General features: G+C 38.4%; 1 protein-coding gene across 1 annotated transcript; it reads left to right on the forward strand.

Annotated features, from left to right (window-relative positions):
• The first annotated feature begins 1,834 nt into the window (after window positions 1-1,834).
• Window positions 1,835-23,285, forward strand: TMEM182 (transmembrane protein 182). Its single transcript, XM_010130724.2, has 5 exons — window positions 1,835-2,125; window positions 2,540-2,639; window positions 4,037-4,135; window positions 10,598-10,735; window positions 22,178-23,285. The coding sequence occupies exons 1-5, from the start codon at window positions 1,985-1,987 to the stop codon at window positions 22,399-22,401; spliced, it is 702 nt and encodes a 233-aa protein (XP_010129026.2). The 5' UTR covers window positions 1,835-1,984; the 3' UTR covers window positions 22,402-23,285.
• The last annotated feature ends 2,384 nt before the right edge of the window (window positions 23,286-25,669 follow it).

Consider the following 25,669-nt stretch of genomic DNA (forward strand, 5'->3'; position numbering starts at 1 on the left):
TCTAATTAGGTTGTGATGACTGCTCTCCAGGCTCTGCTGACTATTGATTAGATCACTATTGATTATAATGGAAAAATTTGAAATTATCTAAATTTGGGCATGTTAGTCCTGAATCTGACCTTTTTAATTTATTTTTCTATTTTAGAAACATTAGAGTAGAGTACAACAGAGTAGACTAGAACAAAAGAGAATAGAGTAGAACAGAACAGAACAGAATAGAATATTTAAGTTGGTAGTGACCTACAACCTTCTAATCCACCTGCCTGACCACCTCAGGGCTGACTAAAAGTTAAAAAGCATTATTCTAACCTGCAAGTAACTCCTTTCTAAAATATTCCTTATTTTCTTTTATAGCACATTCTATGTGTTCTTCTTTTTCCTGAAGATTTTTTTTTTCTTTAATGAAGAATGTTAAAACAGCACTTTCCAAAGTGAAGTTTCCAAACGTTACTTTCTCCTATAGCAAAGTGAACTGTGTCAGTGGCTGTCAGGGAAAGCAAACATGGGAAAAAGAGTCTGTTTGACTGAAAATTCGTTTACTGTTCCGCATACACGGAAACTGTGCAGTGCAAAAAGGCCATGAAATACCAGATGTGCTTGTCTATGAAGTTAGTATATTATCAGGTTTGAAGAAAATATGACTTTTAACAAATTCAAATATGACAGATAATGTAGTGTTATCAAAACACTCAGGACACATCTCTGGTTCATCTGTCTGGAAATGAGGACAGGTGGTAGAAACACCAAGTTTTTTTCTTGCTCTCCTTGAGCACACTGCTGCACTGTCCAAAGAAGTACTGGGATACTGGAAGCAGGAGTCCCTCTGGAGACCTAAGTCTGTTGCAATAAAATGTTGTGGCAAACATTTTCTGGAGTAAACTGACTTCATCCTTCTCTTGGTTCCAGTATTTCCCAACATGGGTTGTCAGTGGAGTATTTTCTACTCTGGTGATAGATAGTGCCAATGAAATTTTTTTTGGGTGAAGATCTGATGCGTAGTATCAACTCATCAAATCTCTACAGGACCATGCCCAGTAATCCACTAGAGATGTTTGGAAAGGCCTTCTTGGCCTGAAAGTTGTTGTTGAAAGTGCCTTTTTCTTGTGCAATGGGTCCTTGTAATTTAAATGTGGTACCCCATCACCTTCCAAAATGGCCAAAGCACACATGTGGGAAAGTGTCTTCTTTTTTTAAAAAGACTGAACTTTCTTTATCAGGTGCTTGGAGGAATTTTTAGTTGCATGCATTTGTGATATGTGCAAATAAGATTCATCTGAATAAATAAAGTGGTTAAATGCTTAGTTTAGTGTTATTAAAGCTATTACTTTAAGGGTAAGATGTAAATTTTTAAAGCTAACTGTATTTGTAATAAAGGATAGGATTTTTCAAAGGCTTCTCTGCAATTTGGCTACCATATTTTAAAGTTCCATAAAAAACCTCAGCCTTCATTTAGTAACATGACTTATAGTAACTTCCATGTGTTTCCTTCCCTGCTAGCAGCTAAGGAAACACTCACCACCAAGCCTGAACTTTGGAAGTCCTCGCTGCTACTATGTGCTCTCTAACACGGTTCACGTGGACAGGCAGAGCCATTGCAACTCCGTCTCCATCTCCACTGATGTTGATGCACCAGCTGCAATAATATTTCAAGTCAATCCCTGATTACTTAGGGGAAGGTCAGATATTTCTGACTGGCCTCACCCAGACAGAGAAACAGAATGAAGCTCTGGCATCAGTGTCCTAAAATAGAAGGCCCTTTTCATCTGTCAAGCTTGAGTCAGCCACGTGGAAGACAAATTAGGAGACACAAATCGACTCATGGGGCATTGGGAAGAAGGGCACAGGCAGAAAGTCAAGTGAAGAGAAACTTCTTCAGATATGAGCTGTGTTCTCCAAACAGCGTTATAGTAACTTTGCCAATAATTTTATTTATTTTGCTGTTTCTTCTTAAGTAATTAAGCATTTTTCTAAGATAACTTTGATAATGAAACTGAGTGTGGGGATATTTTTTGGAGGCTTCTTTGCAGCTCTGGGAGTTTTGCTTTTTTTGGTGGCATTTGGAACTGATTATTGGCTTCTTGCTACAGAAATAGGAACGTGTTCAAAAGCACCTGAAGATGCTGGGGTTAGTATGGGCATTTTTATTTATAATGAGAATTATATAGGTAGGTTTCTTGTATGTGTTTATTTTGTAAGAATTTACGTTGTAAGAATTTACTTCTGTATGAACTTATATATGAACTTATTATGAATATAATAATTTTAACCTTCTGGAGGCTTACAAGCCTGCTTCAAAACATCTTGTAACCAGTTGTAATAAATCCTAAAATGAATTTGGCTTCTGTGATACTACTTTTGCAATATGACATTCATTCAAAGTAAGTATAACTGTTCAGATATGCTATAGCTAACCTATATTCAGAACAAGCTGTGTTTCATTATGATGATGGTGTTTTTTGCCTCAACATCTAATTTCAGTTGAACTTGATTTTTTCAGCTATTTAAAAATTTTATGTTTTTTTTTTTTTTTCCCTTGTAGGGAGAGAAGGCCACTTTCCATCATGAAGGTTTCTTCTGGAGGTGCTGGTTTAGTGGAAATGTAGGAGAAAATAATGCCAGCATGTGGAATTTCTGGTATAGTAAGTAACTTTTTCCTTTTACATTATCTACAGTAGTTCGTTCTCAAAATTCTTGTGTTCTTTTTTCTTTTCTTTTTTTTTCTGTCTTACGAATCACTGAATTTCATATGGCCTCTTTGGCGATCAGGTTCTTCAGCTACCCTAAAATAAATTCTTGACAACCATTTCTGTAATCTGTACTAAAAGAAACTCCGGGACAGAATGATACGTGTTTAACTATCAACTTATGCTGTGTGTGTTATGGCTGCCCTGTTAACTTGGGTCCATTCTTATCAGGACAGTCTCTTGTCATGTATTGATAAACAGACTATTTATTTCTGTAATGTAGGGAAAAAGAGCTTAGTGGTTAGGATGGTCCATGAATTTTTTGCTTAGAGAGTTTCTCCATCTAGTTCTATCAGTGAGTTAAGGAGGGCATGGGTGATTCCACTGTGAAAATGGTGTAGGACACATCATCTCCAGAAGAGTTCCTTTACTAAATTCACAGATGATCCTTTGCTTCCTTTCACTACATGCCAGGATTCTGGAAGATCAGATAGTAGTTTACAATCAAAATATCCCGTGAAGAAGAGGTCAAGCAAAACTTATTTTCCTGTCTTTGACCCTACCTCTAAGGTACAGCGCTCCCTCTCCTTATTGCAAGATTTCCACAACTGTTGTGAAAAGCAGGTGCCATCATACAAATCTGACTTCAATAACCCATATTTTACTAAATATATTCCTCGATCTTAGGTGGCAAATGTAATATTCACTATAGCTAACTTCCCTTTGTTTGTTTTTTTTTTTTTTGAGAATTCTGTGGTCAGGAGTCTGAAGTTTAAATGTGGTTTAAGCTACAGTCAGCCTTCATCTTTCACAAGGAGGAAGGTGATGTTTTTATACACATTTAATATAAAAGGTGAAATTACCCTTTTATGGCCAGATTGATTCCATAGACTAAACTCATATTTACTGAGACTAAACTTTCTGAAGATGATTGATATTTTTCATTGTTCTTTCACAAGAGAAAAAGTAATTTTCTGGGTTTTTTTCTTTTTTTTTTTTTTTTTTTTTTGTGGGACATGCAAGAATGAGATGGACATAATCAACCCTCACAAGAGAAAGGTACATGTGCACATAAAAGCATATGTATGTATTGCATATATATTGCAATGTGTCTTCAGCAAGGCTGCTTATTGTTGCCATAGTACAACTCTGTGTTGCCCTTTAAGGAATATCCTTGGCTGGGTAACAAGGCTGGTATCTCTTACTGAACCAAGTCCACTGTAAGCTATGGCCTGGGAAAGAACCTAGAATCTTGACCTACGAAACTCAGTTGGCCCATTTGAAGAACGGGCTTAAAATATTTTATTGGTAAGTCAGAGAAATATTAATCTTTATTTTTCTTTCACTTTTAGCTAACCAGTCACCTTCTAAGAATTGTACACATGCTTACCTGTCACCATTTCCTCTTATTCGAGATGAACACAACTCAACCTCTTATGACTCTGCAATCAGTAAGTATTTTTTTGTCTGCGAATGGAAACAGTGCCTATGGTTTCATGAAAACTGTTTGGATGCTTCAGTATAAAACAGCCTTATCACTCCACACAGCTTAATTAGTAGAGTTTTGGTGCTTCATACTTCTCATAATTTTACAACATGCATATTTAAGCCACTATTTAGCAAAACACTTGAATGAATGCTTAGCTTTAAGCGTGATGGCATAATGGAAGTCATTTCTAAAAAAACGACATTTCCTTTTTAGTGCTTTTTTCTCCAACATAAAAAAGTATCTTCCTTGGCCTGAATGCATTAAACATGTATTCCAGTAAAACTGTTTTTTTGTTGAATAAATAACCACATGTGGAAATTTTTACTTTATGTGGAAGGAGGAGTGGGGCCTTGATACTGTCTAAGTTTGTTTAACTAACTCAGATATGCTGCACCGACTGCTGGATGTGCCAGCTTCTCTCCACTGACACTATGGGGGGCTGAGGCACTGAAATTGCTCTGGGCAGGGTGTTCCATACATGAATAATGTAGCCTGAGACTGTAGCAAAGGGCAGTTTTGTTTTGTGAACTAAGCTCTTTTTAAATATAGATGTATTTATCTTTTCTATAATAGTTCAAAATACTTACTATGTTAAACTGAGATATTGACACTGAGACGCTCTAGTGCAGTAACAGAGATACATGTATATCTATGGAAGATATACAGTAATTGAAAACCTTATGTTTGAATAATGCTTGGAAAGTTCTGTTTTTACAACTCTTAAAAACCACTTAAAAATATTGATCACATTTCATCAGATCAAGGGCTTTATGCAAATGTATTTGAAGTAAATAACTTCAGATACCTATTTCATATGACTTTTTAAATAACCCATGATGTGTGGATGCTGCATGTCTCTGAGCTTGTTGACTCAGTGACTTAAGTGATCCCTTCCTATTCTGAAGCTGTAATTATGCCTCTGCCAACTTGGAAGTTTCTTGAGAATCCAATTTTTATGCTGCAGACGTGAAAAAGAAAATAAGTTGGACTGATGATGGTTCTATTAATCTTTAGAAATTTGGAACTGTTTGTCCAGGAAGAATTCAGACCTCACCATTAAGAGATCTAATCTGTAACTTCACAGCACATCTAGAACAGTTTATCTTTCCATTTGAAAGTGACAGAGTCATCAGCTCCTAATAATCTAGACAGAGTTTTTATTCCACGATTCACTCATACATTCACAAAGGATCCTCAAATTATATTGCATGATTACACAGAAGTGCACAAACAAAGAATAAGGAAAGGAGAAGGAATATCATCAAAAGTTTAATTAATTTTAGTTAATGTTTGCCAAAAGAACCACTGCTCAAATATAATTTTCCTATCTATATTTCATATTAGGAGATTAAAAATAGACAGAACTGTACTATAGATGCTGGCCCAGGTAAAGTACATTCAGAGCCATTCCTGCTATATAAATAGATACAGTTGGATTGCTTTCGAGTTTATTAAAACTGAAGAGGCTTTTTTTATGCCTCCAGTTCATTTTCAGCATCCAAGCTGAGTTATTTACTAGAGCAGGTGTGCTTGTTCAAGAATCTTTCACAACTTTTTGTGAAGAACGTTATGTCATTGTCTCTTCTGTTAGTTCAAAACTTGTTTCTCCTTTAGGCTAGTTTGACACTCCAGCCCATGATATTTGGCAGAGAACTTTTTAAAACCTCTCTGTAACTGCAGTTGCTAAATTAAGAAATGCTAGAAGGTTATCCTCTTCTTCTTGATAGTGGAGGAGCACAGTGGAGGAAATGCTTCTCTGTAAAAGCTAGTGGCAGAAGCCATCGGTTTGATTTCATTAAGAACAAGATTTCACCAACTGTTTATGTACCCAGATGGCTGCATCTAATATCTTGCATCAGCTTAACAAAGAACAAAAGGGCACTACTAAAAGATTGAGGTTATTATCCCCTTTTTTTTTTTTTTTTTGGTTCTGCTACTGTTTCTTGATACAGTATTACCATTTTCATGGCTCATAGCTTTCTCAACATATTCACTTTTGGGGACAAAAAAAATAAATCTCCCACACAGGTTTAGCACTTAGTGAGTCCATCAAGTTCTATTTTAATTAGGAGGAAATATTCTGTCATCTGAGCAATACTTATTTTGCTCTTTCATAGAAAAATAAACAGCTGAATAAAAAGTTTTACACTTCATTAGAAAAATCAAACATGTATGTACAACACATTTTTCTAAAAATCTCTAACTTTCTGTGGGTGGCAATACTCTTGTTGCAAGCATTTTGATATCTCTTACATTAAATAGAGAGGTAAAAAAGACATATTCTAAAATACAATCCACAGTCAAATCACAGGAAACAGTCACTTGTGGGTGAAAATTCAAGGCAACTTTTCAAAATTATTTTGCCTGTCCTTAGTAATGTTTATGAGTACATACTAAAGCATGTGTGATATGTGCTAAAGCATACTCACACATACTTCAGCAAGTTTCCAGCTTTGTAGTGCTTAATGTTGATTAATATCAATAGTATTGATATTAAATTCAATATTCAATGGCTGGGTGTTTTTTGATAGGCCATAGAAAATGTATGTGCTGATGGCTGAGATTTCAAAACCCTTGAAGTCAGCAAGGGCAATAAAATACCTGGCATGGTTTCATGAGGTTGATGTTAACATCTCCAGTAGTAGAGGGGTGTCTTATTGTGTCATTAGCTAACCTGTTCCAGAATAACCCATTATGGGGGTTCAGAGGTGTGCATGGCTGCTACGCAACAAGTTTGTGTTGTAGGTGACACAGCTGTGTAACTTCGTCAAATATATTATTGCTTCTCTTTCATATCATGCACCAGTAACGCCTTAAAATAGGAATCTGTGGCTTTAGTTTATAATCAATGCTGGGATCTGCTGTACTTGAAAAGAGGGCTTTTGATAATTTTCAGCCATTTCTTCAAAATTTGGTCCCTCACTCAAAACCAGATACTTCTAGTTTTCAAATGATGCAAAAATCTCCAGAGGGACCTAAATTAGGACCTTTAGAGAGGAAAGCAAGTAGCAAGGGAAAACTACAGGTCGTGCAAATCTGTAGGGATATACTGTAGTTATAATGTCCCCATAGTACACAGGCCAAATGATGCAGAGCTCAAAGATCAGCATGCTGTGTGTACTCCTGTCTTCCTCTCAGTACTATTTTATTTTTAGGCCTGCCTGTTTCTGCCAAGGCAAATGTTGTACCCGACAGAAGGGCAGCTTACCAAGACAAGTTACAGAACCTTCTGTTTAGCACTCTTGCACCACAGAGCAATGGTATCTAAGATTAACACTGCAGATAGGTTTACCTTGGACTCTGCGGTGGTGCTTGTACTTTATTTCTTCTGTTGTAGGAAATACTTGGACTAATGCATGTATTTGAGGTAGCTGATTCAAACATCTGTGAAGTAGCTTGCAGAGGCAAGGGTGCTCCTTGTCATCTGGACCAGAACGCAGGCTGTCTTATGAACTGCCTCAGTGAGACTTGAAATGGCACAAACTTTTGTTAGCACTTTGTATAGGTACACTGGACCATTATTTCTTGAAACAGGCTGCTTGGATCACAGTGGCAGCCCTTTTCATGGGATATAAAGAAACATAATTCAAAGAGGCGTCTTCTGTCACATTTTATCTGTCACAGTTCACCTCAGTCTCAGAGCAGCAAAGTCTTTGACTTGAAGAGTAAGTTCATTCTTAGGAAGGTTTAATTTCAACCAGCCCTTTTGTGTTCATCTATAGATACCAGCTAAGCTAAATGACAGCAGTAGGGCTGCAATGTAATTTTGAATGATTAGCCCTGTAGGAACTGATCTTGCCCATCTAGGCAGAGAAGATGCGAAATGCAGTCTGAATATGAAATAAGTGAAGCCTTCTTTCCAGAAAAATTGTCGCTTTTTAACTCACTTACTAAAGAAAAAGTCTAAGTGCTCTTAGGATGTTTCCTTAGACCTGTGCCACAAATGACCCAAATTACTTACTCTCTTGCAAATTACAGGGATTAGTCTTTTGCTTGAAAAGTCACAGATTTGGGAGAATTGCAGACTTTTTACCTGTCAACTACACTCTGTTTTCTAATTGGTGTTTAATGACAGACTTAGCTGGATAAATAAATATCAAGATAACCAGGATTTATCCATGATTTTCTAGAGTAAATAATTATTTCTAGAGAAATTGAATGGAAGCTTATTTCAGGTGACAGCAAGGTCAAATCAGTATTTAATGTATAATGCATAAAATAGTTTTGCTGTTGGAGAGAGAAACAGCTTTTCTCTTGTGTCGTTACAGAAAGGTTTAAACAAATTTTCAACAGTTACATTTGTGTTTCTTTTGTGTTCTGTTTTGAGGACTATTTGAACAAATCAAGGTTTTCTGGTAAAATTTCACTAAAAGCAGACTTCAAAGCTTCCTGTATGAAGAGCAGATCATGAAACTGGATACTGATTTTGTGATGCTGGAGAATCCTGTGTCCTCATCCATTCAGAAAATAGAAAAAGTGCTGTGTGATTAGGTGACTGACCATAATGATATCGAAGAAGGCTTTTTCAAGGTCCATTTTGGCCAATGTGTCATGACTTTGAAGTACCTTGGGCCATCCATGTAAAAGAGTTGGGTGGTTATAGACTGATTTAGTGGTATTAGGTTTTAAATGAGGAAGTAATGTCCCATGGACTTGGGGACTGCGATGAAGCTTAGCAAAGTAGCCCCATGAGTAAAATAATATGAAATTGCTTCAGAGACTCAAGACTGGAAGCACTTGAGAGATTTACCTTTCTAGGTCTCCATTCACTGTCCATTTGCATTAAGTGAATCATTTAACTATGTGTTTAACTTTAAACAAGTGCCTAAATCCCATAAGAGGTAGAGCACTTAAAGCAGAACACACACTTAATTGCTTTACTGAGCCACAGCCTTATTTCTTACCTACTATTTCCATATTTTTTTTTGTTTATGTGGAGAGAAGACTTGTATTGGATATGAACCAGAACACAATTTTAACCCTTTTGCCAGCTGCTTTGAGACACATTCATCTTTCCTATGCCCAAATCTGCTGATCAGTGTGGTGGAAAATTATGTCTCTGAATGTTTGCCTGGATTAAAAAGAACGTTTTTTAAAAAATGTGGCTAATGTGGTATGATGAACGTGATCTAGCTGATAGAAGTGAGATGGTGTATACTTTAACTGGAGTTAAGCTGGTCAGGTTAAAAACTATAGATTTTTTGGAACACATTAGTGGGAAGCATGAGCTGATAATGTCTGGTGAACCTTCAGATTTCAGATGAGAGCAAACCCAGAATACCTGACTCTAACAAGCTGTATGAATTTGAAACTTTCAGGATGTGAACCAATATAATAGTTGCTTGGCTGTGTTTTGCCATAACAGTAAGTAGGTGCTGTCAAATGATAAGTGGCAGTTTCTTTTGTGACTCACTTTCCTGACTTGCCAGCTGGCTTATATGCTTTTCCTCAGTTGGGTGGAAATGTTTTTCACTGACTGAATTGTCAGTGTTTCAAGATTTTCAGATCTGATGATGGAGATCTTTGCAACTCATAATTTTACTAATGGGTTGTGTTAATGTACCAATTTTTAAATTCATGGGAGAAATTTATGTCACTCTTGTAGCATTTGTAAAATGATGACTTTGTTAAATGGATGTGCAATTAACCAGCTAAAAAATAATTGTTAGAAAGACTCTTTTGGCCAGAGTATGTCACAAAACTGTCAGCTCATTTATCACCAGCTGCATCCATTAATTCAGCACTGCTTGGCACTGTCTAACGGGGCTTCTGAAACATCACATTTTAAATTTAATAAAATACAAAGAGCTTTAGAGCAGGAATAGACTGGTTTAAAAAACTTAACTGTTTTTCAGAGACTCGGTGTACATTTTTATAGTTTCTCCCCCCTCCTGCTTTAGATTTTCATCTATTGAATATGACTATATCTAAGGAGAATTATCCAGTTGTAAATTGTAGAGAACGTACTTAGAGATTGCTATTGGTGGTCTGAGCACTAAGAATGTCAAGATGTTGCAGCTCTCTGCTTCTCCTGGACAATTTTGGTAAAACTACTGTATCCTGTCAGTCCAATTATTTATCTGAAAGAATCATTGCTACTGCTTTGGTGTACCATTTTCTAAAGAGCATAAATTTGGTCAAGTTGCTATCTTTCAAGTCACTGCTAAATATTAAGCAGACGGATTCCATTTGTGGCAACTTACAACCCATTTTCTGTGATCATCAGATAAGGTCTGGTGTTCAAACCTAATTTGGTCCACATGATATATAACATCTCTGTGCACAATAGAATGTACATTTTATTTGTTAACAATGCAAGTGAAAAGAGAAGAGGAAAAGAGAAGTCTTTGTTAGCCAAATATGTCACTTATTTAAGTTCTAAAAAGTGTTGTATTCTTTTTTTTTCCTTCTTCCCTTTCTCCAGTTTATCGAGGTTTCTGGACAGTTCTTATGCTCCTGGGAGTGCTCACTATTGTGATGGCTAGTTTCTTCATCATCTGTGCAGCTCCTTTTGCCAGCCACATTTTGTATAAAGCAGGAGGAGGCTTTTTCATCATTGCTGGTGGGTATACTGTTTGCTCAGTCAATTAAAGAATAGAAAGGATGAGGTATTTCTTCCATTTTCCTTGACCAAAAATTATATTAATCATAGTTAAAAGAAAGAAAAAGCTTATGCTTCTATCCTTTGGCTTGTGGAATGCCTGTCTTGCAGACAATTCTTTCTGCAGTTATGAAGCTCTTCTAAAAGCTACTTTTGAAATAACATAAAAATAATCCAGGACAAATAATGGAATTATGCTGCAATTTTAATCGACTTTTTTTTTTTTTTAGCAGGAAAAAGAATTGCATATTTAGGGATGCTACCTTATAGGATTCTCAAAGGCTTTAGCTAAGGAGAGGGCTTTTTTATCAGTGTCACAAAAGATGATTATGATGGGCTCTAAAGAAGACGGAAGACAGAGCACATTCACCTGACCAATATAGGAGAAATGTTTTGGATGTGATTGGAGTACACAAAATAGTTGTCACATACGAGTAAGTGGGAGGTCTAAACCTCTGTGAAGGAAAGATACCAAATAACTGAATTCCCTCCTTCCTCATAACCCACACATACTATGGAAGATGCACCCTCTCAGGATTTAGCTGATACGGGAAGCTCTCTGGTACGCTGTTCAGTTAAACTTGAAAAGTCTGGGAAGACGTCACACTGGTGTGTGTAAGACACAGTTGTGTAGGATATAAATGACAGTATGTGCTCAACCACTGTTCTCCTTTGCATAAAGCCTGGTGAGAGGCAGCCCTGTGAGAGCAGTATTGTGGTACAGGGTAGAGCCACTTGTGTCAAGACCAGAAGGCCTGGGCTCTCTTTCTGCTTCTGTTACTGACCTGCTGACCTTACTTGCCCCCTTCACCTTGCAGCTCTTCATCTGCTGCCTTTTAAAGGACCCTCAGTGAAGTGTGGGAAATATTTTATAATATTTTTGCTGAAAATACTCCTCCATACTTGCATTTGATCCCTTGAGAATTACTTCTCCACACTTTTAAAAGACATACAAAAAATTCATAGACTGATGGAAATCCTAAGATATTTCAATGCTTTTTATCAATAATTTGCAGGGTAAGAGCCCATGTGAATCCTGCTCTTTTGCTGCATTTCTAATCTGTAAGAAACCTCAGCTGTCACTAGAAAGTAGCAGAGGCTGTTAGAGAGGAAAAGGGGACTTGAAAGACACCAGGAACTGATAGGCAGAGCTGCGAAGCGTGTGTTCTCCGACCTGGGTCAGTTCTTCTGCCCTCATTTAGACAGCAGAAAGTTAGATCACCAAGACTGTGCTGGTCTCCCTTGACTTCCCTAGGAGGCCTGCAAGAGGCAATAACATTCATTGGCAGTAAAAACAGTAGATATGTAAGAAGTTCCCCCAGTTGGGGATTCATTTAATCCTGAAAGAGGGGCCTAGTTGGATCAGATGAATGCACTATGAAGGAACCCTACACCTCTCTTTCCTTTACTGAGGGAATCCAGAGAGACTATTTTTTTTCAGGTGTGTGAAGTTAAGTGAGCTTTATTATCCCAGTGTGTGACCTTGAGCCTGTCTCTTTGCCCCTCTCATCCATAGAGCAGATGTTCTTCAAGGGAAATCCTGACTTTTTACTCTCTGTATATGTAGTATCTTTCAACTTCAAACTGTTCTCAATCAGGGCTTCAGAGAAGAGCTGTGTTTTTTTTTACTGTTACCATTGATGTTGTTAAAAAGCAAAGATATTTAGCAAAATCCTGCTATGATTTGCCAAAAGGTAGTGGTGGCAGCAGAATATAGAACCCTGGATCCATTCAGCTTGCACAAGACATTTTGGCTTGGGTAGGGGGACACAGTTCCTGACCAAACTCTTCTGCATCTACTCCCAGTCCCACCAGTAGTGCAGGGATGCTTGGGGAAGGTACTTACTGTAAATATCATTATCCTATCCAACACTTTACATCACCCACAAAAACATAAAAAAAAAGGTTGTTGCTCTCAGCTCTTCTCACAAGTACTCCCATAGCCACAGTGAGGGTTTAATTATATCTTGAATCAAAATCATGCTGGTGGGAGTGGCCATACTGACATAAGAAGAGCTTATAAATACTTTGCATTGTCAGTAGTTAAAGCTATGTCTTGTGGGATGTCTTGGAAAATAACTCAGTTTCCTGTGGTGTTACTGATCAATGGCCCATTGTGTTAAACGGAGAGTAAGAGGGATTCTCAGACCTAAAGGTGTAACAGCATGAAATTGCTATCTCTCTTTCTCTCCCAATAGGAATTCCTCACAATAGTCAATATCTTAAATCTGGGATAACTTAGGGGCAGAGCAAGACAAGCTAGAACCTGATGGAGAAGAGTATTTTAGTCTGCCTCTAGAAGGCAGAGTGGCATGCTCTGCTGTGTTCCCTGCTGTCCTGACCCCTTCTTCTATCCATCTCCTTCAGGACTAGAAAGCCTGCTCATTTACTGCCTCCCAAAGGAAATCAGGGCATGGAAGGGGAGAGTGATGAGAAATTATGCATATTTACCACTCACACCAACGTGTGATCAGGATGCAGCCAGAGTGTGCAGCTATTTAAACAGAGACCTAATGGGAAAATGAAAAGATGTAATGTGACTTATATCACAGGTAAAGTTAGGGTTCTCGTAAGATATAAACCAGCATATTGATTTGAAAAAAAAAAATATAGTATATACATTGTTTTGAAAGGGCCTGGATGCTGTCTTACCACAAATTTCTAGTGCCTGTTATACTGGAGAGAATGGTAGGCTTCTGAGAAAAACGTTAGACAAGGTGGTTGTTCTGTGGAAGTTTGGAAGAAGATAAGAAGATCAGTTATTTATGTGCCTACATATCTTTAAAGAAAAATGTTAGTTGAAGCAATTTTAATACCTGCTCTTAGACTAAAGTATCTCTATCCTTTTGTAACCTTAACTGATAAATTAGGTAGCAGATAAAAGCTCTGCCTCAGCTGAAGAGAACAGCTTGTAGCATGGTCTGCTGTTCCATCTTAGGGTTCAGAGAGCAGCTGAAGATATTATTGGGAATGGGATTCATGGCAACTGTTCAACCATCTGAAAGCTGAGTATTTTGTATGAACAAACTGCTTAAAATTCTATTGTCAATAGTAAGAAACACACTCTCAGAGGCACACTTCACCTTATCTGCGCTAAGGAAGATAGACTTGCCTTTTGGAGGGACCTGTGGAAGGATCCTAAACAGAGATCCTGAGTGACACAGAATAAAATTAGATTGGAAAGGACCTCTAGTGGCAGTCAAGACTGATCTCCTGTTCAAAGAACAACTAGCTTCAAAGCTAGATCAGGAAGCTCAGAGCCTTCTCCAGTTATTTTTTAAAAAACTCCAATAACTCCTCAGCATCTTTGGGCACTTGTCCCAATTTGACCGACTTAATTTTGAAAAAATTGGTTTTTTTATTTCATCCACCTGAAATTGTCCTTGCTGCAGCTTGTGACCATTGTTTCTCATTCTTTCAGTGTGGAGATCTCTAAAGAGTCTATCCCCATCTTCTCTGTAACTCCATTTAGAAAGAAGAAGATTGTTTTCTTCTCTAGACTAAAACTCCCCAGCTCACTCAGCCTCTCCTCCTCCATCCTCCTAACCATCTCGGTAGTCATGACTTCAGTTTATCAGTATCTCTCTTTCACCAGGGGGCCTCAAACTGGACACAGTTTTCCAGATAAGATGTCGTAAGTGCTAAGTAAAGGGAAAAAAAATACTATTTTCAATCCTGATTACTATGTTCCTGCTAATGCAGCTCTGTATAAAGTAAACTTTTATTTCTGCCAGACCTGCTTGAATTCTTGCACACTGAGAAGGACCATTCTTGTACTTTAAGGAAGTTGCCTATGAGGAACAGCCAGTTCTTCTGGGCCCCTTTGACCTTCAAGGCATCCTTTGTCCTTCAGGGCAGGATCCCTTGGGATCCTGCTTACCAGTTCACTGAACAGGCTGAAGTCTATTCTCCTGAAGTTTTGGGTCTTTAATCTCGTACTCACCTCCCATTTTCCTCCTAGGATACTAAACTTTGCCATTTCTTTTTCTTTGCCACCATCTATTGTATTCCTGATCAGTTTTTCCTTATTTGTGAGTAGCAAAGCACTTCTGTTAGCTGCTCTATTCCACACCTGTTTCAAAAAGTTATCCTTGATCTAGTCCAGCTGCCTACCTCCTGGGTTGCTTGTTCTTTGCAATGTTGCCCTTCTACAAGATACTGGGGTGACCGAGTCCCTCATGAGAACCAGAAATCATAACTATTTTTCCAGTCCACTTCTTCATCTTGATTGGGTGGCCTGTAGCAGATGCTCACCGTGACCACACCCTTTTTGTCCACCTTGTTGATCTAAACCCATAAGCTCCTGTTACTTAGAAGATGTCTGTCCATTGAAGATATTTCTTTGTGCAGACTGTAGCCATCCCACCCCATCTTAATTGCCTGTTTTAAAGAGTCTGTATCCATCCGGCAAAGCATGCCAATCAAGCAACCTATCTCACCGTGTCTGCAGCTGCAGTGGCATCATGCATCATCCAGTGAACTTTAGTTCCTCCTATGTTACTCCAACGCTGAGATAATTTATGTACATGCGTTTAAGATGGACTTTCAGTTGTGTTACTTTCTCAGTGGAAGTGTACAAGGACTTATACTTTAGGACTTATGCTCCTTCATTGCTCTATCCCAAACACTCCCTTCCCACTGCTTGTCTGGAAACTTTGATGTCCATCTGCCAATGGTCCTTGCTTCCATTATTCTCACAAGTTTACTGAGCTTGTTGCTCTTTCCCCACCTTGTCTGATGGATCTCATTTTTTCCCAGGAGTCTTCATATCTCAAAGAGGGTCTTATGGTCGCAGAAGCCAAAGCCCTGCTTGCAACACTAGCTACAAAGCACCAGCTACACTGGTGCACAGTGTACACCAACTTCTGTACAGTTTTTATCCTTTGGGCAGCAGGTTTGAGACCATCATCAGCTGGGTCCCATGCCCTTGCTTTTCACCTACTAATCACCTACTCAAGGACTCAAGGTCTCTCTGCCAGTATCACTGGTGCCCATGTGGATGAACTGCAGAGTGTGCAACAGCCAAAGGAACCTCAGAAGCCTCTCTGCAGTGTCACATATCTAGGGCCCAGAATAGCAGCAACCAGAGTGGTTCTGATGTCTGATCTGTGGCAGTCACACACTTGCTTTTTCTTCATCCTGATCTTTAAGAAAGGTTGTCCACTTCTCTTACTGAGTGGTGCAGCTGAACTACCGCAAATGGAGAGGCCCACACAATTATTAGTACTGGTGGCAGCTTATTGACTAGCATCTTTCCCTATTAAGCTTTTTACGCACATGAACTACCTGAGGCTGCAGGTGAAACTACAGATGCTACACCTGTGGGGAAAAAGTGTGTATCAGTTCAACGATACTACAGTCAGTGACTTCAGTGCTGTCTGTGCAGCCTCCCCTCCATGTCTACAGAGGATGGGCCAAGAGCAGCTACAGTAGTGCAGACTGTAAGAAGCCTTGTAGTTGCTTCAAACATCATAGGAAAAGAAGGGAAATCTGCCATAAAATGATCACTTAGAGCAGCCTTCAATAAAGTCCATTATTATCTTGGGCCTGTTGCTACTTGGGTGTTGGTTAAAACTGTCCTTTTGTACTGATGTCAAACAAGCAAGCCCCCAGGATGTGCACAGAACATTACAGAATCACACCCTGTGAAGAGGCAAGATTAGAAGTACAAGTATGACTTCTGCTTCCTGCCAAAATAGTGAAAAAAAAGCTGATATTTTAATTCTAGCTTCTAGATGAGGACAAAAATCTGTCTTCAGAGACATGTGCCAACACCCATAACTCTTAAGTGGGATCCTCTACACGTACTTCAGAGTGGAATATCAACCATACTTTTTAAATGTCACAAGAGGCCAAGATAGGTGGTAGAATCTGCAATAAGAACAAGGACAGAAAAATGCAATTGAAAAAAAAATATACACACACATGCAAGTTTTCCTCAAGTGAGATAAAGCGTTCTAAACTTCTAGGCACAAGAAAAAAGCTCACATCATTCTTTCCAGCACCTGTTGTCTTTGTGTTCATGTCTTCGTGCCATGAACAGCCATTCACCATTGACAAGTGAAAGGCATTTCTACGTAGGAAGCATAAGTCCTAAAGGCCAGCAAACTGCTTCTTGAATTCATAGACATTTCTAAAGGTTCTGTATTCTTTCTCCTCTGCAATATGCACAAGCATTTGAAAGAAATTCAAAAGAATAAATGCAAAAGACAGAAAAGAGTGACCTCAGAGAAGTCCATGTCTTATCACACTGCACAGAGCTGTGTATCAAACATATGTGTTCTTAAAAAAAACTGCAAAATGGAAAAAAAAAGAAAAAGGAGGAGAAGGGAAGTATTTATTTGTCTTAATCTCTCTCAGACATATTTCATGTTCTAGGAATAATTTCCCCTATCATTCCCGATTCATGCAACTGCTGTTTTATTTTATATTCACTAAAAGGCAAGGGCAAATGGACACCCACACACTATGCAAAAGGTCTAAATGCCAATAATGTAGAAATGCATCATAGCACACATTGTTCCTAAAAATATTTGTTTCATGAAATTGTGGAGGTTTTTTTTCAATCTCAGTAATCTCAGTAATTTTGCCTTGGAGTTTGGCTATGAGAGTTCATGACATTCACAACAGCTAGTCAGTGCAAGACTGCAGGAACAGATTTCACAGAATAAATATATATTTATTTTAGTATATTCTCCTCCATAATGAACAGGCATTCCTATTACACTTGTAATGGATGCTTTCTTAACTCTTACTGGCATGACTAATATTCTGAAGGAAAGAGGCAAGCCAGTGAGACAAACTTGTGGATACAAAAGTAGGATGGAATAGCAGTACTCTAGTTATATAAATAGAGGAATTTTCCTCATTGTCTTCCACAAGCAGCATAAAATCTGTATAAGAAAATACTCTCTAGCAGTAAAGACTCTAATTCTGACCTCTTTTCAGTTTTACATGGACTCTGCTGACAGTTCTGAGTTACTAGTATTCTAGTGGCTGTATTAGATTTTTCAGAATCAAGTCCGAATGTTGTAATTGAGGGTGATGTAAAGAAAAAGGCTAATTTAAAACTTTTTCCAATATATGATTTTTCCTCAGAAATATCATATTCTCTACATACAAACTGAGGCAGTGAGATTTTGCAGTGATGGGAGCTAGTTTAAAACACTTAAGCAGACCAAGATAGACAATTGCTTAGTAAGATTTTGTATTGCCTTCAGTCCAGTGCCTTTCCTTTCGTTTAAATACACTCCAGTGAATGGTCTGTCACCGACCGGTATAAATAACCAAAGCAGAATGCTGCAGAATTAGTGCATATATATGCACAAAGTACATCTACATATTCTTTGGATGGAGAGGCAGAAGACTTGTATTTATTAGCAACTGTGCTATGGTATGTTATGTGTTTAGAAAATCCGCCTTGGCTTTGAGGAGCAAAACTCCTTTGAAAGCCAGAGTCACAAGCAAACTTTGGATACTTAGAAGCTCTGATTATCTGATTAGTTGTTTCTTTGCCTTGTTTCTAAAAAAAAAAATGGAGATAAACACAGATTTTCTCTCTATTTTTGCAAACACTATATAAAGCGCTGACTGTTATTTTACATGACTATTAGAGTTCCTAACGCATAGACCAAATTGATGTCTTGTGGCCTGTAAAAATACGTCAGACGTTATGTGTATCTGAATTTTACATGCTACTCAGTCCACTGAACAAATTGTTTGTACTCTGTTCTGGATACTACTTTTTCCTCAAACCTTTCTTGAATCATTAACATCCCTCTATGTTGTTAACATAAGACAATGCAAGCAGACATGAAATCATATAATCTGAAAAGAAACAGTATTCTTTTGGAATCTAACAATCAGATTAATATTTAAGTTCTAGTAACCACTCATTAAGCTCATAACTTGCCTTTGAATCAGGTATTTTGATGCAACTGGTGTGGATGCCAGGAAGAAAAATCCTTTAAGTCAAAGAGGCTTGCACATATGCTTAAATTTAAGCACAACCTGAAGTGCTAATGGATAAGAAGGAACTAATGCCTCTAGCTCTAAGCATCAAATATTTTAAGTAGATGCATTAGTGATAATAGAAGTACAAGATCTGCTTCCCTGCTTTCTCCACTGCTTGTAATGTACTCTGACATCTTAGGAAACAAAACCAAATGGACAAAACTTTTAAGAAAAGCTTCTGTTTTCCTTTTTCTCTGTTATCATTTGTAACATACAGGAGGCTCAGTAAACTCCTGTGAAAGTGCTTAACTCTCATGAATTCATAACTCTGTGAAAATTAGACAAAAGGGCTGTTGGAGACAACAGGACATGGTCAGTTTTTACTTAGCCCGATTCTACTGTTCAAGACATTTATTGAACACACTAAGCAATATACCTACTAATTAGCCTCCATTAGCAGATAGTGAGAACCCTTAAATACTTCTTTAGTGCCTTAATTAACGAAGAGCTTACATATTCTCCCTTTTTCTTCTTTTTTTTTTAAAGAAGGACATTTATCTCTGCTTGCCATAAATTTCTTCAACAAATTTCCATACTCAACAATTTGCCACACACAGGTATTAACAGCTTGCTGTGAAATCACCTGATGGATTTTAGCTTCCCTGAAGTTGTTTTACCACTGGCAGCATTAGCTTGCTGTTTTGCCCCTGCATGCTATTGGCTCTAGTTTAATCATAGAATCTTTAAGGTTGGAAAAGACATTCAAGATCATCAAGTCCAACCGTCAACCTACCACCACCATGCCTACTAAACCATGTCCTGAAGTACCACTTTTACACATTCTTAGAACACCTCCAGGGACGGTGACTCCACCACTTCCTTGGACAGCCTGTCCAGGCTGCCGAAATCACCTAGAAGGTGTTGCTTCAGACTGTCCAAAGAGCAAGGGGTGCCCATTTTGAGACTAAAGCACCTCTGACAGAGTCTTCTTCTAATGGCAGATGCTTCTGACTGACTGGGCTACTTAGCTTTGTGTCTGCCCAGGGTGCAGGATGTCATTCCAGGTGTAGAGTAGAGAATAAATAGAAGACTACAGACATTTGAAAATGCACAAGCACAGCCATCTAACGAGGTAAATTCCAATGTTCACATGGATTTTGACATATTATCAATGTATCTTTCCAAATCTTTGAGCTATAATGGTTTTTTTTGGTTGAAATTTTGAAACCTTGAACAAACTCCATGTCTCTAATAATTCCATTTATGAAGTTTGCCCTGAATCTTTTTACTTTTTATCTAAAAAGTCACTATCTCTGTTTGGTTCTAATTTTCTTGTATTATCTGTTATCTGTCTACATTATTTGTTATCATTAGAAGTTCTGTTATAGGAATCTTCTGCTCAATTTGACTTACATTTGGAGAATCTTCAATTTAATTTTCTCATTCTTTATGTCTGGCCCTAAGGTGATCCTTCTCACTGATTGTTTCACCAGTTGTATGTTTAATAAAATCACAGCAATAAATTCTACCAAAATTGAGTTTTACTTAGGTAAAATACTTTCAAAATTGAATTTATGCCTTTTAGAGTTGAGTGTTTTTTGGTTGTTTTTGGTTTGTTTTTTTTTTTTTTTTTTAACGTTGTTAGGAATTTGAGCCCTAGCAAAAAATGTAATCCTGGAAGTATATTTAATAGACAGGAAATGTGTCTGTGTCTTTTTTTTTATTTAGTCTTTCTCCTTTCTTTCAATCTCATAAAAATTGCAAATCCTTTGGGATTTTCAGTCATTTTTTGATTATGTCTTAGGTTAACTACTTCAGCTCATTTCCTGATGGGCTTCAAAAGGTAGTGCTCCCAAACAATGAGTTATGAGCTCTCACCTGTCAGATGTTCAGGATGTCCAGAATGTAAAACTATTACATTTTTACAATAAAGCACCAATAAGAATGTCAGTAGATCACCAATTTGTACTACTGCAGCTAACCTGTCTGATTTTGCTTGAAGGAAATGAAGGAGTGATGACAAGATCTGCTCCCTTGCAAGAGTGTAGGAAGGGCAAGGAAAGGAGGTGGTAAAGGGGTGTCTCAGGGTGGGAATGGGGAAAGGTAACCACAAAATATTACCAGGACAGGTGGATCTGGAAGCAAATGCCTGTCCATGTGTGCTTATAAAATGCATTTGTGGGTTTTGCCACAAGTGTTAAATTTGTTCATGGTTGTATTGCATTTAGGAGGATGGGGAAGAGACCACAAATACCTTTGACTTATACTCTGTTGCTGTACGGCCTGTAGACTCAAGTTTGGCAATAAGTGTGCCCAGGAGTATGCCCTGGCTTATGGTTTTAATGAGGCACCTAAACATCCTGGGATAAAAACATGATAGGGTGGTGTCCCCCAAATATTTTAATGTTGGAATAAATAGTCCTGCTTCTGTAACTGTGCTGTGACAGCTGTAGCTCAGGGAGCAAGTGGGTACAGTCTAGAGTATGCAAAAAATTCGGACTTGTGCCCTCAGTTTTCCAGCAGATCTGCTAGAGCATCTGTGCTGCAGGCTTGCATTTCTCAAGTGTTCACATTCCTCTAAAGTGAAATGAAATATTAGGAATGCAACTGATACTTTGGCAAGCACTTTCTTCTTATATCTCCTTCTGGTATAGTAACAAAGAGATTAACAACGCTTTTAAGGACATGTGCTCATATTACTATCATATGTAAACAATCCAAAGGCCTTTCAGAGGAGTGGTTGGGAAAAGGCTGTGAATTATGTGGTGGATTAATTCCAGGAAATTGTTGTATCCAATCTGAGGTTAATACTAATAGCCTGCTTCATAGCTATGATTTCATTATTGCTGGGTTTTGTTTTGACACCAGGAACTTCTTTTCTAATGTGGAGGATTTTGAATTAAATACATCTGAATTTATCTGCAAAATATTTGAGTAGAATATTCTGAAGGTAATATGTTCCAAATAAAGCCCTTTTCGTAAGAAAAAAGAAGCGAATATAGAGAGGTGAACATAATAGAAAGATTTCCCATCCCTTTCCCCTTTTCATGTCTCATCCAAAAGACTGTGATAGAAACAATGTCAGAGTTTGGGAAGCAAATGTAGGTATTTTTTTCTAGGTCGTCCCATCCCATCCCCCTTCCTTCCCCCTCCCATGGGTCCTGAATTCAAAACATAACTACCTGCCTGAATTTTGTCCCTAAACACACCTGTGTTTCAGTCTGCCTATCAAAACCAGGTATGTCCTTTGTCATGGGAGTATGCTTTTCAGTGCAAATCAGAAGAAAGACGGAGATAGTGCTTGTTAGAGGAAGCCAAAGAATATCCAGTGGTGGCTGACCATGCCTTGCAGACAGGGCCTCAAGCATTGAAGGGTTTCTAGGTATTATAGTAAATGCACCCAGCGTTTGTCTCTCACTCTGTTGTTAAAACCTGGTGTTTCTTTTCCAGGTGTCTTGTTTTCACTGGTAATTGTGATGTATGTCATCTGGGTCCAGGCGATGGCTGATCTGGAAAACTACACCAACATGAAAAAAATGGGTTGCCCAGACTTTGCTGTTTATGTACGTTATGGCTGGTCTTTTATGCTGGCTCCTATAGGAGTATTTTTTGCTTTATTAGCAGGAATGCTGTTCTTGTTGGTAGGGCGTGCCATTTATTTACACTCAGACTAGTCGTACACTGCTGAAGGGAATACAGGAATCCTAGTGAAATTTTATGACAATTGTAAACCGGAACACAATTTTGTACATTATTACCATTATAACAATCCTAAGTGTGCAGGCAGACTTCTGGAATTTCTTCTGTTATTTGTTTAAGGACACAAAACTCAATACAGGAAAAAAAACACCTTTAGTCCCAACTAGTTGTTTTTAATTCTTTAGAAAGTACACCCATGGTTCTTCATATTGTACTATTAGCAGCATTTTTTTTCAGTTTTGCAAACACAGGAAGGCAAAAAATTTCTTCAACCGAAAGCCCAACATGAAGTGGGCCAATTCAACACTTTATACATTTGTCGTTTAACATTTATCTTGTGCTTCTGCTTGTGGAGAATGGTATAAGGTGGAGGGGAAAACAAACATTCAAATACAGTAATTCAATCTACCTCCTCTCCTGTTTTCCACTACTTGCCTTAGCTTTAATACAGGCAAACATGTCTGCACTTCGTAAAAATAGAGTGCAGTTGTTCACGCAGCATCGATGGGAAGACGACGAGAGAGAAGACAATTGCCGTGAATAGCAACCTGGTGCTAGCCCCTATGTGTAAAAGCTTAACTGCTTCCATTACACATTTCTCTTTTCTGTACGAATTTGAAAGCTGTATACTTCTGTATTCTGAAATCCATGTTTGTTGCATGATCCTATAAGCCAAAATGCCATAGTTAAATCACTATCTGAAGTTATGCCAAAATTGTACTTTGAATTATAGCATTAAGATTTTAATCAAGTTTTAGCCCTTTTGTTTTTGAATGGAATAATTGGCTCCTCCAACAAACATTTTCCTGGTTGTGTAAAATGACTTTTTTATTAAAAAAGGTTTATTATGAAGACAATATCTAGGACATGAAAATGTGTGTTTCATGTAGTCTTCATTTTCCCAAATATTAAAAATCTACATTATAGACCAAATCCAACTTGCCTACTAGTTATCCTGGGGAAAGTAATGAGGAAAGTCAGCAGGGGAGATGGATTTGGTTCTGTATTGTAGGAATGGCTGGTCCTCTGGATGTGTGTGTGTGTGCGCGCACGCATATGTTTGGAAGATGAGGTGAGGATGGAACTGTATGCATGGTATGGAAAAGACGGGGTGGAGTTTTAACAATGGGGAAACTTTGCCTGGTAGTGGGCCCAAGTTGAAATTAAATCCATCTGGGAGTGTGTTGGTTTTTGCTTTGCAACTCAAGGCAGAATAGTTTGGGACTGATGGGGAAAAGTAAAGACTGGTTGTTGGTTTCTTCTTGTTCATAATGCTTAATTCCACAGCTGTTATGAATATTGAAAGCATCACTAAAAGGCAGGAAAGGAGTGCCCACCTAGAAGATGTGGTGGGCAAGAATGGATGTTGCTTCCATTTTGGGAGCTTTTGGGATTGGAAGCTTTCCAGCCTTCCCTGCTACTTATTTATTTTTCCATCATCAAGTTTAACCTTATACATTATAGAACAGGACGACCACAAGGGCAGGGGGTACGGGGAACTGGGACTATGAGGTTTGGAATAATTACCAAATCACAAAAATACTTTTATTGGCAGCAAACATGGTGTTTTTAATTACTGTGTCAGAGAGTATGATGGGTGAATTTTGCCCAAATATTCATAAGCATGTATGTGAACTCCATATAAATGATAGCCATCCGGAGAACATTAGGGTTACACCATAATGCCCTTGGTTAGTCAGGAAATGCTGAAATTAACCCTGCCCCTTGTGCATATGGTATTATATTCCTGCCCTTAATTACACAATCACATACTGTTTCTCAAATAATACAATCTGTTGGTATTTACCCCCTTTACAGTCTACAATACTCACTGGTAATTGTAGAGGTAAATTCAATAATCAAGAGTTATTTGAGTAGGTACCCCTTCCAAACCCTGTCTGCTTCTCTGCAGGGGAGAGTCCTTCTCCACAAGAGTTTAGAGAGGGCAATGCACTTGAGCCACTTTCTTGCAACTTTTAGAAGCTGGAGGAATTGAGAGGTGCCTCAAAGCTGGACTTTTTCCAGCAAGCATAACTATGTGTGCAGCAGCAACTAATAAACTATGCAAGGAATGAGCCAAAGCTCCCGTGGAGCCCTTAATTCAGCCCATGTGCATCTTCAGAACTCCCGCCATTATGCAGCTAAATTAGCTACACTCTTGTGTGCAAGGAGGGCTGTCTTGGAGGCAACCCTTGGGGTCATACTGCGGCCGTAATGGCCGTTGAAGATCTAAGGTGTTTCTGAGGGCTTCCTTCATAACTTCAGGAAGCCTTTCTGGCGTCAGTAGGAATTGCTTCAGTGCTCATAAATTCTTCACTCAAACTCACACTTTTGGCAATAGTCTGTAGCTCTATCAACTTGCTTTAATTAGATGTCACCTTCTTCCCCTAATAGCAGAAAGGAGAGTCAGGTACCTTCTGACACAGTATGGACAGGGATGCTTGCTTCCTCCAAAACACGTATGTAGCTGAGCACATGATGTGTAATGGGTAGCTGCTGCAGACCAGAGAATGGTCTTGAGGGTGGTGGGGAGGCATTTCTGTGTGAATATTACCTAAAAGCACAGTCAAACTCTTCTTCTTTTGCTTTCATTTACGAACTACGTGCAGGGGAATGGGTCTGTGAGAACTCGGGGAAGACAAGCCAAGTAAGGAGACTCGTTCCATGGCATTCTTCCAGATACGCTTTTGTCTAGAAAATACTTAGTGGAGATGCAGAGATTTTCATTATTAGAGCTGAGTAAAAGGTTGTAAAGGGAATGAAATGCTGTAAGCAACATATTCTGTGAAATTGGTCAAAGAACTGTGTTCCTCACAAACCCATAGGGTTTTGGGGTTTTTATTTTTAATTGCCTGGCTGGCTTAATAACCTGTGGTTATATTGGAAGAAAAGATTTTTTTTTTTTTTTAAATAATGTGTTTGGAAAAGTGATGGTAAAAGGAACAGGTATTTAAGAAGCATTTCAATCTGACAATCATCACCTTGTCCAGTGCAAACAAGGCGACAACCGTGGCTGCCTGCAAAGGAGGCAGTGAGAAAACAAGGGGATGGAGGTAAGAAAGGAGGGAGAGAAAGCAGGGTGAGCGTCCCTCTGTGATGCCCTCTGCCAGCCCGCTGGGCAGCTGTTGTGGATTCCTGGAGGACGGGCTGACACAATGTGCCAAAGGCAGCTGCGGACAAAAACAATCAGAAAATTATTTGCACCGGGTTTATCCTTGTGCCTCATTGGGGTGGCTGCTGGAA

This window comes from Chlamydotis macqueenii, chromosome 1 (assembly GCF_036417535.1).
Source record: "Chlamydotis macqueenii isolate bChlMac1 chromosome 1, bChlMac1.mat, whole genome shotgun sequence".
NCBI lineage: Eukaryota > Metazoa > Chordata > Aves > Otidiformes > Otididae > Chlamydotis > Chlamydotis macqueenii.